At 43.8% G+C, this 14,623-nt stretch overlaps 1 protein-coding gene across 2 annotated transcripts in view; it reads left to right on the plus strand.

The window, feature by feature from the left end:
• LOC105388846 (spectrin beta chain) overlaps positions 1–14,623 on the plus strand; it is a 42,790-nt gene that overhangs the window by 15,939 nt on the left and 12,228 nt on the right. Inside the window, exons 5-26 of one of the 2 annotated variants that reach the window (XM_048627454.1) lie at positions 103–242; positions 654–778; positions 1,177–1,307; positions 2,116–2,261; positions 2,812–2,935; positions 3,415–3,665; positions 4,103–4,262; positions 4,684–4,822; positions 5,190–5,371; positions 6,541–6,655; positions 7,216–7,340; positions 7,698–7,888; positions 8,219–9,116; positions 9,481–9,745; positions 10,139–10,269; positions 10,792–10,922; positions 11,646–11,850; positions 12,178–12,267; positions 12,444–12,548; positions 13,175–13,354; positions 13,691–13,935; positions 14,392–14,615. In XM_048627454.1, the coding sequence (XP_048483411.1) occupies positions 103–242; positions 654–778; positions 1,177–1,307; positions 2,116–2,261; positions 2,812–2,935; positions 3,415–3,665; positions 4,103–4,262; positions 4,684–4,822; positions 5,190–5,371; positions 6,541–6,655; positions 7,216–7,340; positions 7,698–7,888; positions 8,219–9,116; positions 9,481–9,745; positions 10,139–10,269; positions 10,792–10,922; positions 11,646–11,850; positions 12,178–12,267; positions 12,444–12,548; positions 13,175–13,354; positions 13,691–13,935; positions 14,392–14,615 (4,303 nt within the window). Of the gene's footprint in view, positions 1–102; positions 243–653; positions 779–1,176; positions 1,308–2,115; positions 2,262–2,811; positions 2,936–3,414; positions 3,666–4,102; positions 4,263–4,683; positions 4,823–5,189; positions 5,372–6,540; positions 6,656–7,215; positions 7,341–7,697; positions 7,889–8,218; positions 9,117–9,480; positions 9,746–10,138; positions 10,270–10,791; positions 10,923–11,645; positions 11,851–12,177; positions 12,373–12,443; positions 12,549–13,174; positions 13,355–13,690; positions 13,936–14,391; positions 14,616–14,623 lie in introns of both variants that reach the window. The other variant, XM_048627455.1, reaches the window with a different exon arrangement.

The following is a 14,623-nucleotide window of genomic DNA, read 5'->3' on the forward strand; positions in this document are numbered from 1 at the left end:
TCACGACCAGCTAGTATTTAATATTCCAATTTAACTTTTTGCCATACAATTTATCATCACCATTTATTGGGCGACGTCTAACCCAACCTCCCCCGCACACAGGTGGTAGTCGGCCAATCGCAGCGCTTCCTCGAGGCCGAGGAACTAGGCTACCGGCCGTGCGACCCCGCCATCACCGTGGAACGCATCCAGCAGCTGGAGAACGCCTACGCACAGCTCGTGCACCTGGCCGTGGAGCGCAGGTACCTACGTCATACTCACTGTGGAGCGCAGGTACCTACGTCATACTCACTTACAGAGGAGCGAGGCTACCGGCCGTGCCCTAAGTGAAATGTGTCGTTATAAATTAGGAGCGATTACAAAGGGCAAGGCTACGCGCAGCGACGTTGGAAACGCAGTAAATGCAACATAAGCGCTGTGTTACTTGAAGTAACTTACTTGGTAACCTTCCCCACCTAGTCTCACCGCCTCTTGTGCCTTTCGTGCGCAAAAAGTAGTACCTCATCCACACTTTCAATAGGTTAACCCTCTGCTGTGCGTTCACAAACGAAATCCAACTTTACAAACACTATTACATCCTGGTAACACAAATCAACTGTTACCAAACTAAACCTTTTAATCCTACATGACTAACGTCCACATTCTGCCAACAGGAAGCGTCTCGAAGACAGCCGCAAGCTGTGGCAGTTCTACTGGGACATGGCCGACGAGGAGAACTGGATCAAGGAGAAGGAGCAGATCGTGTCTGTGGACGATATCGGACATGATCTTACTACCGGTATGTGTGGTGATATTGTTGTTAGGTTCATTATGGTCGTGCTATTGATATGAATCTATTACTTTATCTTGTCATCGATTTGTCATTAAAGTTTTAGAATAAAGTTAATGTAATTAAATTGCCCAGCAGTGGGAAAACACATAGACTAATTTAAAAAAAATAAAAAAAAAATTGGTTGGAACGCCTTATTTTGAAGAAACTTCTTTAAATATTTTTTTTGACTCCTAAACCTGTGTAAATAAAGTAGCGATGTGCAAATGGCTGACTCATATCATTTCGCTCTAACCATAGCTTGTCACTACTTATGTATGGTATGCCATTTTCATATTGTCCGCACTGTATAGCAATCCATGGTCTGTTAGAATCTTCATCATTACAATACAAATCGTTTTTTACAGTGTACCTGCTGATATCCAAGCACAAGGCTCTAGAAGCGGATGCACAAGCTCACGAGCCCCAGCTGATGGGAGTGGCGGCCGTGGGCGACGAGCTCGTGTCTCAGGGACACTTCGGAGCCGACAGGATACAGGTATTGTGGACTTTATTACTTGCGGGTTAAGGAAAGTTAAAAAAGTGTAGAAATTAAAAAGAGGTGGTGATGAGACCGATCCCTGTGGAACGCCTGTACTGGAGGTGTCTGGTGATTCAACTATTGATGCTTTTGTTTTAGGCTACGCATTTTAGGTTTTTGCCAGCAATGGTGATCAGGTGAATGAGAAGAATAGTTGTTTTAAGTACCTAACAAGTGAGAATATCGCGATTAATTCTCATATTATCAATTTTAGAGTATACCGGCCTACTGCATAGTAATGCTACTGGGTATTGTGAGTAACTATATCTGCACGGTTTCAATACCCAATACTGTAAGGCAGCCATTTCTGTTCTGCCCACTCCTGATCCCACATTTGACATTACTATACCGTTTGAATCCTATCTAATTAAAGCGTTTGATTGACCCTTCCTTTAATAATGTAAATAAAATATGAAGTATAAAATGATGGTGATAATAATTATGTAAATAAATTTTAATTCTCCGACATAAACTTTAAAAACAATTTGCTAATGCCGGGTACAGACCGCGCCAGCGAACAAACGGCAATCTTCGAAAACATCAAAAATTCAACGAACAATTAAAGACTATTGGCGCTCCTCAAACCGTCCCAAAAAAAACACATTCCTTAGGGTTCGTTGGCGCGCTGTGTATTTATTATTGAACAGCACATATACGTTTTTTTGGTTTTAAGTACACCCATTAAACCCTTATTACCCAACTTGGCGTAACCTACCATTTATTCTACTTCTACTATAGTGCTTAATATTATTTCTCCCGTACCCAGGACCGCCTCCGCGACATCCTGTCCCAGTGGAACCACCTTCTAGACCTGGTGTCTCTGCGCAAGAACCGGCTGGACGCGGCCGTGCGCTACCACCAGCTGTTCGCCGACGCCGACGACGTTGACCAGTGGATGTTGGACACTCTGAGGTGAGGCACTGACGACTGTGTGACACCCTGTATCAATGGAACCAGCTCCTGGACCTGGTGTCTCTTACGACGTGGACCAGTGGATGTTGGACACTCTGAGGTGAGGCACTGACGACTGTGTGACACCCTGTATCAATGGAACCAGCTCCTGGACCTGGTGTCTCTGCGCAAGAACCGGCTGCACCGTCTATAGCGCATGCTGAGATGGTTTTGACGCACAGGACCGCAAAACCTTTTATGTAATTCTTTGTTCTGTATTGTTATTTCTTGTATTTGTTGTTGTTTGCAGTGTATAAAATATTTTTTTCTCTATCTTTATTTTCAGCAAAAATGCATGTATGTTAGAAAGACAGTTTTATTCATAGCAAGAATTGCTCGGCTGATTCATGAGGTTTATTAGGTCTCATTTAGGTTACAACTATCATTCAATAAAGACCTAAATTTTGCATGTACTTATCAACACGAGTTTGTTTGTTAGTCAGGTAAATCAATGTGTATCACGACAGTAACCAAATAATATCCTAACTAACAAAACTCCTAAACCCCGCAGACTGGTATCCTCGGAAGACACCGGCGTGGACGAGTCGCAGGTGCAGAGCCTGCTCAAGAAGCACAAGGACGTCACCGACGAGCTCAAGAACTACGCCAACATCATACAGCAGCTGAAGCAGCAGGTCAGTTGATTGAGTAGATTTATTATAGTAATGCAGTTATTTTTATAGTGATAAAAAGACCGTCCATTTGAATGGAAAGGGACACTCTTGATTTAATAAATCGTATGGCAATTACTGATTTATAGTTATGACGAAATAAATGTTTCATCTGTTATTATTATTATTATACCTATAGTACAGGTTTTACTTGATGTAATTAATTTATTAATGGCGGTAACAGGCGACTAACTAAACCTTTATCCAACAATTTCCGCACATGTTCTATCATCTAATAAGATCACATTTTATGCTATCAAGATCATGAACCAATGATCGTCCTTTGCTTCACAAACGCCTTTACGATGGAGTGCCACAACACTGTCCTCGACCTCCCAAGACTCTCTATTTCCCATTATCTAACAAACAAACCTCTTGTTACAACGATATCCTCGACCTTCCAATACTCAAACATCCACATCTAACCAACCTCTCCCCAACAGGCCTCCGAACTCAGCCCAGAAGACGCATCCAGCACAGAAGTCCTGGAACGTTTAGCCGCCATCGACGCCCGCCACGGCGAACTCACAGAACTGGCTCGTCTGCGCAAACAACGCCTGTTGGACGCTCTCTCACTGTTCAAGTTACTGGGAGAGGCTGATGCTGCTGAGCAGTGGATGGCTGAGAAGAACCGCATGTTGGATACCATGGTGCCGCCGAAGGATATCGATGATGTGGAGATTATGAAGCACCGGTGCGTATTGTAGTGTTAAGTGAAGATTAGGAGGCTGCATGGAGTAGCGGGTTCGATCTCCTGCCGAGATAGATGTTTTTGTTCGCGGATCTTCGGTGTACAATGTTTGTTTTGTGAGATCCTTCCAACCGGCCTGCCATGCGTGGAGATTAAAGCAATAACCCTCCAGCCTTTGAGGAGGTCCCATTAGCTACATATTTGCGCATATATTATAGTTACTTTACTAAACTAATACTAACTTTCTAAATATATAATATAGCAGTATAGCTGAGAGAAACAAAGACATAAAACTACTCAAATCCAAATTTTTCTCAAGTTCTCGTTTGTTTAGTTAGCTCTCTCGGTAGTTCTTAACAATGCAGAATCCATATTTATTGTACCCTTATAAGCGCTATTTTCTCTCCTCCTCAATCTAACCTGTGCACCCCTACCACCAGCTACGACGGCTTCGACGCGGAGATGAACGCGAACGCGGGCCGAGTGGCCGTCGTGAACCAGCTGGCGAGACAACTGCTGCACGTGGAACACCCGCAGACCGCGCAGATACAGGCGCGCCAGCACCGGCTCAACCAGGCGTGGGCCGAGCTGCGGGAGAAGGTAAATAGGACAGATTACGATAGCTATTTCAAAAGATGCATAGCTCTTGGTAACTGTTATAACTGAGGTGATGAGAGAAACAACCGATAACGTTTAGCTCGTGCATTCGACTGAGGTTCCGCCGCCAGAGGGACGCAGCCGCTCTGTCTTACTTCTCACACTACCTACTTATAGATACAACAGTAACTCTTGTTGAAGTCAGCCATGGAACAAACAATCCCTCATTTAAATAGGTCCATCAGTTTTGGAGTAAGTGCCGGTCTTTTCGCCATAAATATAATACCCTGTAATCTATGTATCGACATTTAGTTTTCTTAAAATTTGTAGATTTGCATGTTTCTTATAGCTGGGAATCCCTACATAAATCTCTCCATAATTATCTTGAACCTATGACCGCAATCTAACAACCATTTCCCACCAGGCTGAAGCCAAGAAGGACGAGCTCAAGTCCGCCCAAGGAGTGCAGACATTCCACATCGAGTGTCGTGAGACAGTTTCCTGGATTGAAGACAAGAAGAGGATCCTGCAGCAGACCGACAACCTGGAGATGGACCTTAATGGTAAGCATATATACTATTTATAGACCGATTTAGATGAACCTACAGGTTTAACTGTAAGGATAAACCTTTATATCATTCCTTTTCCTAAGGTTGTACTTGTACAAGACAACCTCTTAGCAGGGAGTGATTCTGAAGGGTTAAACTGGAATTTAAATTCACATTGCATAAAAAATTCACTCAGCTACATTGCTCATTGTCCCGCCAATAGAACGATACGTCACTTAATCGCGGGACAATCGATTGTCGATGAACCGTTCAGAATCTGACAATTTAGTATCTGAGATAAAACAACAGACTTTAGTACCTTTTTAGAATCATAACTTATGCTTATGTACCGAAAAAACTTACTCTATCTTTAATCGCCCAGGTGTAATGACGCTCCAACGCCGCCTGTCCGGCATGGAGCGCGACCTGGCCGCCATCCAGGCGCGCATCTCTTCGCTGGAGGCGGAGGCGGCGGCCATCGAGCAGGAGCGGCCCGAGGAGGCGGCCGTGCTGCGCGAGCGCGTGCAGCAGATCACCGCCGTCTGGCACCAGCTCACACTCATGGTGAGTGAAGTAGACTGTAGTGTTAGTAGTGTGGGAGAGCGCTATGTTGTGTTGCCGTACAGAGTTTAAATTTAGAACTGGCACCAGCTTACAATCATGGTAAGGTGAATGTTGATAGGTCCGGAAGAGTAGCAAGGTTGCTGGAAGAGGAAAACGTTCATTTTTATAATTTTTGCCAACATAGGTTTGCAGAATAGGGTTAGTTTTTATTGTTTGGTCTGGTTTTCTCTTGCTGTGCCGGACGATATTTTGCGGTTAAAATATTAACTGCCAGTGTCTATAACTCTATCTATCTATAACTGGTAGTTACTTTCGTACGATTTTGACAGATGGTTACTTTTGATTATGTCAAAATTGTATGAAAGTAACTACCTGTTATGGATAGATAGAGATATAGAAACTGGCAGTAAATATAGAAATAGATAGTTAAAAGTTAGATTGTGTCCACTTTCATTACTTTGCTCTAGTGTGTGTTAAGTATTCAATTTAAAAACTAACAAACAGTGAGAAATGAAAACGTTTAACTGAAACAAGCATTCTACCTCGCATATGATCAGGATACAATGCAAATGCCCTCACGCAATAGTTGGCGATGATGAAATCACAAGTGTTTCACGCCACTGACTCCGAGAAATCATGTTGATGACTATATTCATTCAGTTTGTGTTTTAATTGCTAGCCACTGTTGGTTTTTAGACATCGTATATTGACAATTGTAAATAAACATGTTACAGTCAGTGAAAAAGCTCTTGAAGATCATAAAAGTATGTTTATTATTTTTCATAGTTTAGCTCTCTAGATTTAACGTTGAATACACAAATTTAACATGAATGAATAGGTTGTTCCCTATAACTTAATCTATTCAGTTATTCGGACATGAATATCTCCCATGCGTTATACAATACACCTCTTTCCTAGCTACCTACAGATTTTTCGTTAGTCAGACAAATTACTTTTAGTGATAGTTTTTGTACCTTAATTAAGTTACAACTTGTTTATTTTATGAAGTGTTCTTTTTATACGAGTAGTACAAATAAAGTGCATTCTATCTGTTCTATCTACTTTTATCTGACCATGAGAAAACAGCCCCAAGTCTATATTTTCATTCTGTATACCATGCTACGCTATATCTCTATGTGTCTAAACCCCCCTCTCTCTCCCCCCTACAGCTGAAGGAGCGTGACTCCAAACTAGAAGAGGCGGGTGACCTGCACCGCTTCCTGCGCGCCGTCGACCACTTCCAGGCGTGGCTCACCAAGACACAGACCGATGTGGCTTCCGAAGGTAATACAATATTTATATGATTGAAAGGAATAAAACATTTGACACAAGTCGTTGTAAAATGACGAAATTCTTGACAAAAGTCAATAAAAAAACTCGGAATCCGGAAAGGAAAAGGGATTTGCTATTGACATTATTGAAAGAAAGAAAACATTTCACACAAGCTATTGTAAAATGCAGAAATTCTTGACGAAAGTCAATAAAAATACTGATAATTTGGAAAGGAAAAGGGATTTGCTAGTTAAATACTAGCTGTTGTCCGCAGGCTTCGCTTTGCCATGGGATTTCCGCGATAAAAAGTAGACTATGTGTTAATCCAGACTATTTGCTTTCTGCATTTTCATGTAAATCTGTTGAGTACTTCAGCCTTCCTCTCCTAGCCACCACCGTCTACCTCTCTTAAGGTCGGCGTCCCTCGCTATGATTGCCTATTCTTGTGTCCATCCTATTCTTGTGAAAACTAATTTACCCCACCAGTCATCGCTTACCTTACCTTATTCTAACACTTTGTACATGAATCCCACATAAATACCCTTACTCTAACACCCTATACAACCCCACAGACACTCCCTCGAGCCTGGCGGACGCGGAGAAGCTGCTCTCCCAGCACCAGACCATCAAGGAGGAGCTGGACAACTACAAGGACGAGTACGCCAAAATGATGGAGTACGGGGAGAAGATTACTGCCGTGAGTTTATGCTTTTATTTTGTATCGTGTCCGGTGTGCCTAAAATCATAAAATTAAATAATATGGTATTACACAGCAAACGACAATACACCTTTTGGGTATTATAGTGCGTTAGCAATACGCCTTTAATAAAAAACCGCAAACGCCGTATATTAGACGACGACACTTTATGATACGTCTTTGCTACATGTGACTACTAGCGGAAGTACATAGTAGTTTTCTCTGAATGCATATTTTATAAAAAAAAACCTCTAACTTGCATGCGAAGCGTAGAGATTATGGCAATAAACCCTCCAGTGAGATGACAACGTGTCCCATAACCCATTACCACTCGTCTAACCTCAACTTCTTTTCCAGGAGCCATCCACCCAAGACGACCCTCAATACATGTTCCTGCGCGAGCGTCTCAAGGCTCTGCGCGAGGGCTGGGCCGAGCTGCAGCAGATGTGGGAGAACCGGCAGCAGCTGCTGACGCAGAGCCTCGAGCTGCAGCTGCTGCAGCGCGACGCGCGCCAGGCCGAGGTGCTGCTGGCGCAGCAGGAGCACAGGTACTGGTGTGGGGACAGATGTCAGGAGGGGACAGATGTGGGGAGGGGACGGATGTGGCTTCATACGGGGACAGATGTGGCAAGGGGACAGATGTGGCTTCATACGGGGACAGAATGTGAGAGAATACAGGGACAGATGTGGCTTCATACGGGGACAGATGTGGTCCCACATGGGGACAGATGAGGCGCAACTCGCAACACGGGGATAGATGTGGCATAGGAATTATTATTATTGTGAAAGGCTCGGTCTTTCAGAAGAAATAGCATGAAACTCTACTGTCAATAGATCAAAACCTGGAACCTAAATTAATCTTATTTTTCCCTCCTTAGGCTGGCCAAATCCGAAGCTCCGATCAACTTGGAGCAAGCCGAGAACCAGATCAAAGAACACGAGGCGTTCCTCACGACCATGGAGGCCAACGACGACAAGATCAACTCAGTCGTGCAGTTCGCATCCCGCCTCGTCGAAGAACACCACTTCGACTCCGACAAGATACAACGCAAGGCCGAGAGCATCGAACAGCGCAGACACGCCAACCGCGAAAGGGCCCTACAACAGATGGAGAAACTGCAAGACCAATTGCAGTTGCATCAGTTCTTGCAAGACTGCGATGAGCTGGGAGAATGGGTTCAGGAGAAGAAGGTTACTGCTGAAGATGATACCTACAGGTCGGCAAAGACGATCCACTCTAAGTGGACACGTCATCAAGCGTTTGAAGCAGAAATCGCAGCGAACAAAGAACGCCTGTTCGCCGTCCAGAACGCCGCTCAAGACCTGATGAAGCAGAAACCGGAGTTCGCCGAAGTCATTTCACCCAAAATGTCCGAACTGCAAGACCAGTTCGAGAATCTGCAGACCACAACCAAAGACAAGGGTGAGCGTCTGTTTGACGCTAACCGCGAAGTGTTGTTGCACCAGACGGTGGATGACATCGACTCATGGATGAACGAACTCGAGAAGCAGATCGAAAACACAGACACCGGCACTGACCTCGCCTCTGTCAACATCCTGATGCAAAAACAACAGATGATCGAAACCCAGATGGCAGTGAAAGCCCGTCAAGTGACAGAACTGGAGACCCAAGCGGAATACCTCCAGAAGACTGTTCCGGACAAGATGGAAGAGATCAAAGAGAAGAAGAAGGCTGTGGAGCAGAGGTTCGAGCAGCTGAAGGCGCCGTTGTTGGACCGGCAGATGCACCTGTCCAAGAAGAAGGAGGCATTCCAGGTGCGTACCTTTATTTGTCGATGATCTATAAATGTGTACCTTTATTTCTTGCAGATTGATAAATAGGGGTATTTATATTACGTTTCGCTCTAAATTACTGAATGGACATCTATTAGAATGCAGTTTTTTAGTACACATGTCTTGATATTTCGCCGTCCGATCGCACTATAATTTATTAATGTAATAATGTCTCGTTTGTCCCTATTATTAGGGGTTGTTTATGTGTCTTTTAACACCTTTGTAGCATCATTATATCAATCATGAGGCAGTCATCCAAATTAACCGTTAATGTACAAATTGAACATTGATATATAAACAATAATTTTATCCAATTTCATTATTCAAAACTCCACTTCCTCCTCAGTTCCGTCGCGACGTAGAAGACGAGCAACTCTGGATCCACGAGAAAATGCCAGTCGCCAACAGCGCAGACTTTGGCAACACTCTGTTCAACGTGCAAATGCTTCAGAAGAAGAACGAGACGCTCAAGACAGAGACGGACAACCACGAGCCGCGAATCCTGACGGTTATTGCCAACGGGCAGAAGCTGATAGATGAGGGACATGCGGCCACGCCTGAGTTCAAGAAGCTTATTGATGATTTGACCGCCAGTTGGCAGGAACTTAAAGGTTAGTCATTAAAGAGATGGCGTTTTACGCTCAATTTCAACGTAATCCATCCACTCGACTGAAAGATATTGTTATTTTAGCTACTAATCAAGCTAATTGTACGCGTTCTTACGTAACGTAACGAAACGTTGCTTTTTGCAAGCACATTAGCGTTGCTTAGAGAAATCATCATGCTCGTCAATAACATTTTTACCCATCAACCATAACGGCGCGGCACCGCAAACATTACACGCCTGGTAATTTTGACAGTGGTGATTTTGAAAAATCATAATGCGAGTTATTGCATTTCATTGTGGTGCTCACAAAAGGACCGTATGCTTCCGCACTAATCAAATTAATTAATTTATGTTTAAATCCATTAAACCCTTTCTAAACACCCCCGTCCACCTACAGATGCCATCGAGAAGCGCAAGACGAACTTAGCCCAATGGGAGCAAGCCCAGCAGTACTTGTTCGACGCCAACGAGGCCGAGGCGTGGATGTCAGAGCAGGAGCTGTACATGATGGTTGAGGAGAGAGGGAAGGTGAGGGTTACTGATTAATGTTATTACTTATAGTCTAAAGTCAAAGTCTGTAAAGTCATCTAAGTTTTAAAGTTTAAATCTTTAAAGTCTATCAAAGATAAAGCTTTTATTCATCATATAAATACAAAAAAATCTGATGAACTTCGTTTTTCATAAACTACCTACCTACTCTCCGAAAAAGGGTCTTTGTTTGTTTCTTATTGTTATTGTTATACATATTGTGTACAGTCTAAAATTGAGACGGTGGCCTAGAACATTCGTATCTCAAGTGTTTTAGTAGAAGATAAATTGACAACAATAAAATTCTCCCAAAAATTACAAGATTACCCAGGCGGAAAGGGAAATTGCCCAAATATCGAGCCTACATCACCTACATGTCACCAATATTTTTCACATTCTATGTTAGATTCTGCGAACTCATTTCAATTGACACTAATTCATACCTGTATATTTCTTCGTTCGAAGTTGTCGATAGGCCTCAATACTCCTTCCATTAACCATATTTACATCAAATCCCCCCAGGACGAGATCTCTGCGCAGAACCTGATGAAGAAGCACGAGATCCTGGAGCAGGGCGTGGAGGACTACGCGCACACCATCCGCGCGCTCGGCGACACGGTCCGCCACCTGACTGCCGGCAACCATCCGCTGAGGTCAGTGTTTAGTGAACACGGCGACACGGTCCGCCAGCTGACTGCCGGCAACCATCCGCTGAGGTTAGTGCTGGGTGATTGCAGTCATCGATGCACGGGTCTGTTGTCTACGTAGATGAAGGACACTATATCGCGATTCGACTTTAGTCGGGCGCTGCGATTGCATTAAATGTGTTTATCGACGTCGATAACAGACAAGACACTGGTTAATTAGTTGATCATATTATGGTATGTATTACGGTCCGCCACCTCACTGCCAGCAACCATCTGCTGAGGTGAGTGCTTCTTTGAAGATTTTGGTTAAAGAATAGCTGATCATAGTACACTCGCAATAATAAAAAGTTCCAGTGAGAAAAGTACCAAATTACTGCTAAACGGAAAAGACTAGTGGCACCGTCTGCAATAATGTAGTACATTTAACAGCGCATCAGAATATTACCAACACAAAACGAAAATATTGTCCGCCATTTGAGCGCCGGCAACCATTCGCTGAGGTGAGTGTTTCAAACTTTCGGTATTATACAGCGTGTTTCAAAAAGGGTAGTATATACCGTTTTTCAACACCCTGTATACTTCGGTATACAATTTTGAGTCTTTTTCATTTTAAACACTCTCTGCTCTGTCTTTCAAGGCTTATGTCGATATTGATCAATGCATCATTATTTTTACTTTAAATCCCTCTTGAACATTTGATAATTTCTAATCATCCTTTTCTCTCCACAGCGAACAAATCTCCGTGAAGCAATCGCAAGTGGACAAACTCTACGCCGGCCTCAAGGACTTGGCGGGCGAGCGTCGCGCCAAGCTAGACGAGGCTCTACGCCTGTTCCAGCTGTCCAGAGAGGTCGACGACCTGGAGCAGTGGATCACGGAGCGCGAGCTGGTGGCCTCGAGCCACGAGCTGGGGCAGGACTACGACCATGTCACTGTGAGTCGCGTGTAGCTTGTTGACGTTCTCATTGTCGGAATCTGTTCCAGCGAGAGGTATAGGGTAGCTGTTGAACCCGTAATTTGTAAAAGCAGATTTTATTACTCCGTTTTATGTCTTTATATCACCGTGAGTTTTGCAATGCTCCAATGCTAGAAAAATGCCCTTTGTAAATTTTTATCTCTGTACATGTACCTACTGTATAATTTATCATTGCCAAAAATTACTCCTAAATATACTGAAACTGCAAAAATAGCCCCTTTATTTCCCAACAACCACCTCCAAACACACACAAACCCAATACTAACCCCCAAATTTCTCCCACAGCTCCTCTGGGAACGCTTCAAGGAGTTCGCTCGCGAGACTCAAGCCGTGGGTTCAGAACGAGTGGCCACCGCCGAGCGCATAGCAGACCAGATGATCGCCATGGGACACTCGGACAATGCCACCATCGCCCAGTGGAAGGAAGGGCTTAAAGAGACCTGGCAGGATCTGCTGGAGCTCATCGAAACTAGGACTCAGGTAACTAAATACTATAACTTATGGTGTGAAAAGAGCACCTTTTTTTAGCCATCCGTTTTTAATAAGACCAGATGATAGCCATGGGACACTCGGATAATGCTACTATAGCGCAGTGGAAGGAAGGGCTTAAGGAGACCTGGCAGGATCTGCTGGAGCTCATTGAAACTAGGACTCAGGTACGATAACTTACGGTATGAAAAGAGCACCTTTTTTAGCCATCCGTGGCGTTTTTAGTAAGACCAGATGATAGCCATGGGGCACTCAGACAATGCTACTATAGCGCAGTGGAAGGAAGGGCTTAAAGAGACCTGGCAAGATCTGCTGGAGCTCATTGAAACTAGGACCCAGGTATGTTGAAATGATTACGATTACTTACGGTATGAAAAGAGCACCTTTTTTGCCATCCGTGGCTTTTAAATGAGACCAGATGATAGCCTTGGGCCACTCGGACAATGCCACCATCGCCCAGTAGAAGGAAGGGCTTAGGGAGACCTGGCAGGATCTGCTAGAGCTGATTGAGACCAGGACCCAGGTAACTAAATACTGTGACTTATGGTGTGAAAAGAGCACCTTTTTTGCCATCTGTGGCGTTTTTATTGAGTTTGCAGTAACTGTAAAGAAACTGCTATCCGTGTTTGACGACTATTAAACGGGTTTTTATAAAATAGAACAGAATAGTAGCGAATTCAATATTTTTTACGAGTGTAAGGTCCAGTTTGAGCTGGCTTACTACCACTTTGCCGGTGTACTGTGCAATAAAACAATTTACAATTGTATTTTAACCCTCTATTCTCTCTTACAGATGCTAGCAGCCTCCCGTGAGCTCCACAAATACTTCCACGACTGCAAGGACGCCTTACAACGAGTGAACGAGAAGGCACGAGGCGTCAGCGAGGAGTTGGGAAGAGACGCACTGAGTGTCGGCGCTCTGCAGAGGAAACATACCACCTTCATGCAGGACCTGACTACTCTGCAGCTGCAGGTTAGATTTTGAACCTGGTTAAAGAGTTAATATACACAGTTATGTGTAAGGGTAAAAAAGGGACAATTAAGAACAGCTAAATTAAAAGTTTTGAAGATTGTTTGATTCTATTCGCCGATATAAATAAGCTTCTATGCAATCCCCTTTAATTGACTCTACTGGTCCATTATAGGGGATTGATTCTTAGCAATTTATGTATAAATCGTACGGAATCCTGCTCAAAAATAATATACATGGTTTCCACAATGTAACTACCGAAAATCTAAATCTCATCACCAATCAATCCTATCAACCCCCCCACACACACACACTAAACAAAACCCTTCACCCCACCAGGTGGAAGCCATAACATCCGAGTGCGACCGCCTCGGCGCCTCCTACGCCGGCGACAAAGCCGCCGAGATCTCCCGCCGCTGCGGCGAAGTACGACAGGCGTGGGACGCCCTGCAAACCGCCTGCTCCGCTCGCAAGGCCAAGTTGGAGGACGCCGATGACTTGTACAAGTTCCTGAACAAAGTCCGCACGCTGACGATTTGGATGGACGATGTTGTGAGGCAGATGAATACTAATGAGAAGCCGAGGTTTGTTGTGTTTTTGTGGTTTATTTATTTGTTAGATAGGTACTTGAAACAGTGCAGTAAATAGGGCAGTTGTATCTGTGAGTTTTAAGCTTTTTAAGTTTTATTTTTTAATATAAAAGCTGTTGTCCATTTGCAATCCGTTGTTTTACAAACCGTTTACTGGTCCACACATAAAAATATACATATATTTTTTTTCAGGAGGAAATTTAGGTGGTACTTGAAGATCTAGTAAGAGTTTTAGTCGCGCAAACTCGTGTCGTACTGCAGCTCGTATAATCACTCATATAGGTTCCACTTCTTTGACAGTGGAAACTCCCTCTAGCCTTTTGGATTACTTACACTTATTGTACTTATTGTACACTTATTGTAATGTTTAATGTTACACTTATTGTAACATTAAACATTTATACACTTTAAAAACTACATATTTCTAACCACACACCCTCCATCCAACAGAGACGTGAGCGGCGTGGAGCTGCTAATGAACAACCACCAGTCCCTAAAAGCCGAGATCGACACCCGCGAAGACAACTTCTCATCCTGCATCAACCTGGGCAAAGAACTGTTGTCTCGTCAACACTACGCCTCGGCGGATATCAAGGAGAAGCTTGTGGCGTTGACTAACAACAGGAATGCTTTACTGCGCCGTTGGGAGGAGAGATGGGAGAATCTGCAGCTTAGTGAGTAC

Source organism: Plutella xylostella, chromosome 18, assembly GCF_932276165.1.
Source record: "Plutella xylostella chromosome 18, ilPluXylo3.1, whole genome shotgun sequence".
NCBI classification, from domain to species: Eukaryota; Metazoa; Arthropoda; class Insecta; order Lepidoptera; family Plutellidae; genus Plutella; species Plutella xylostella.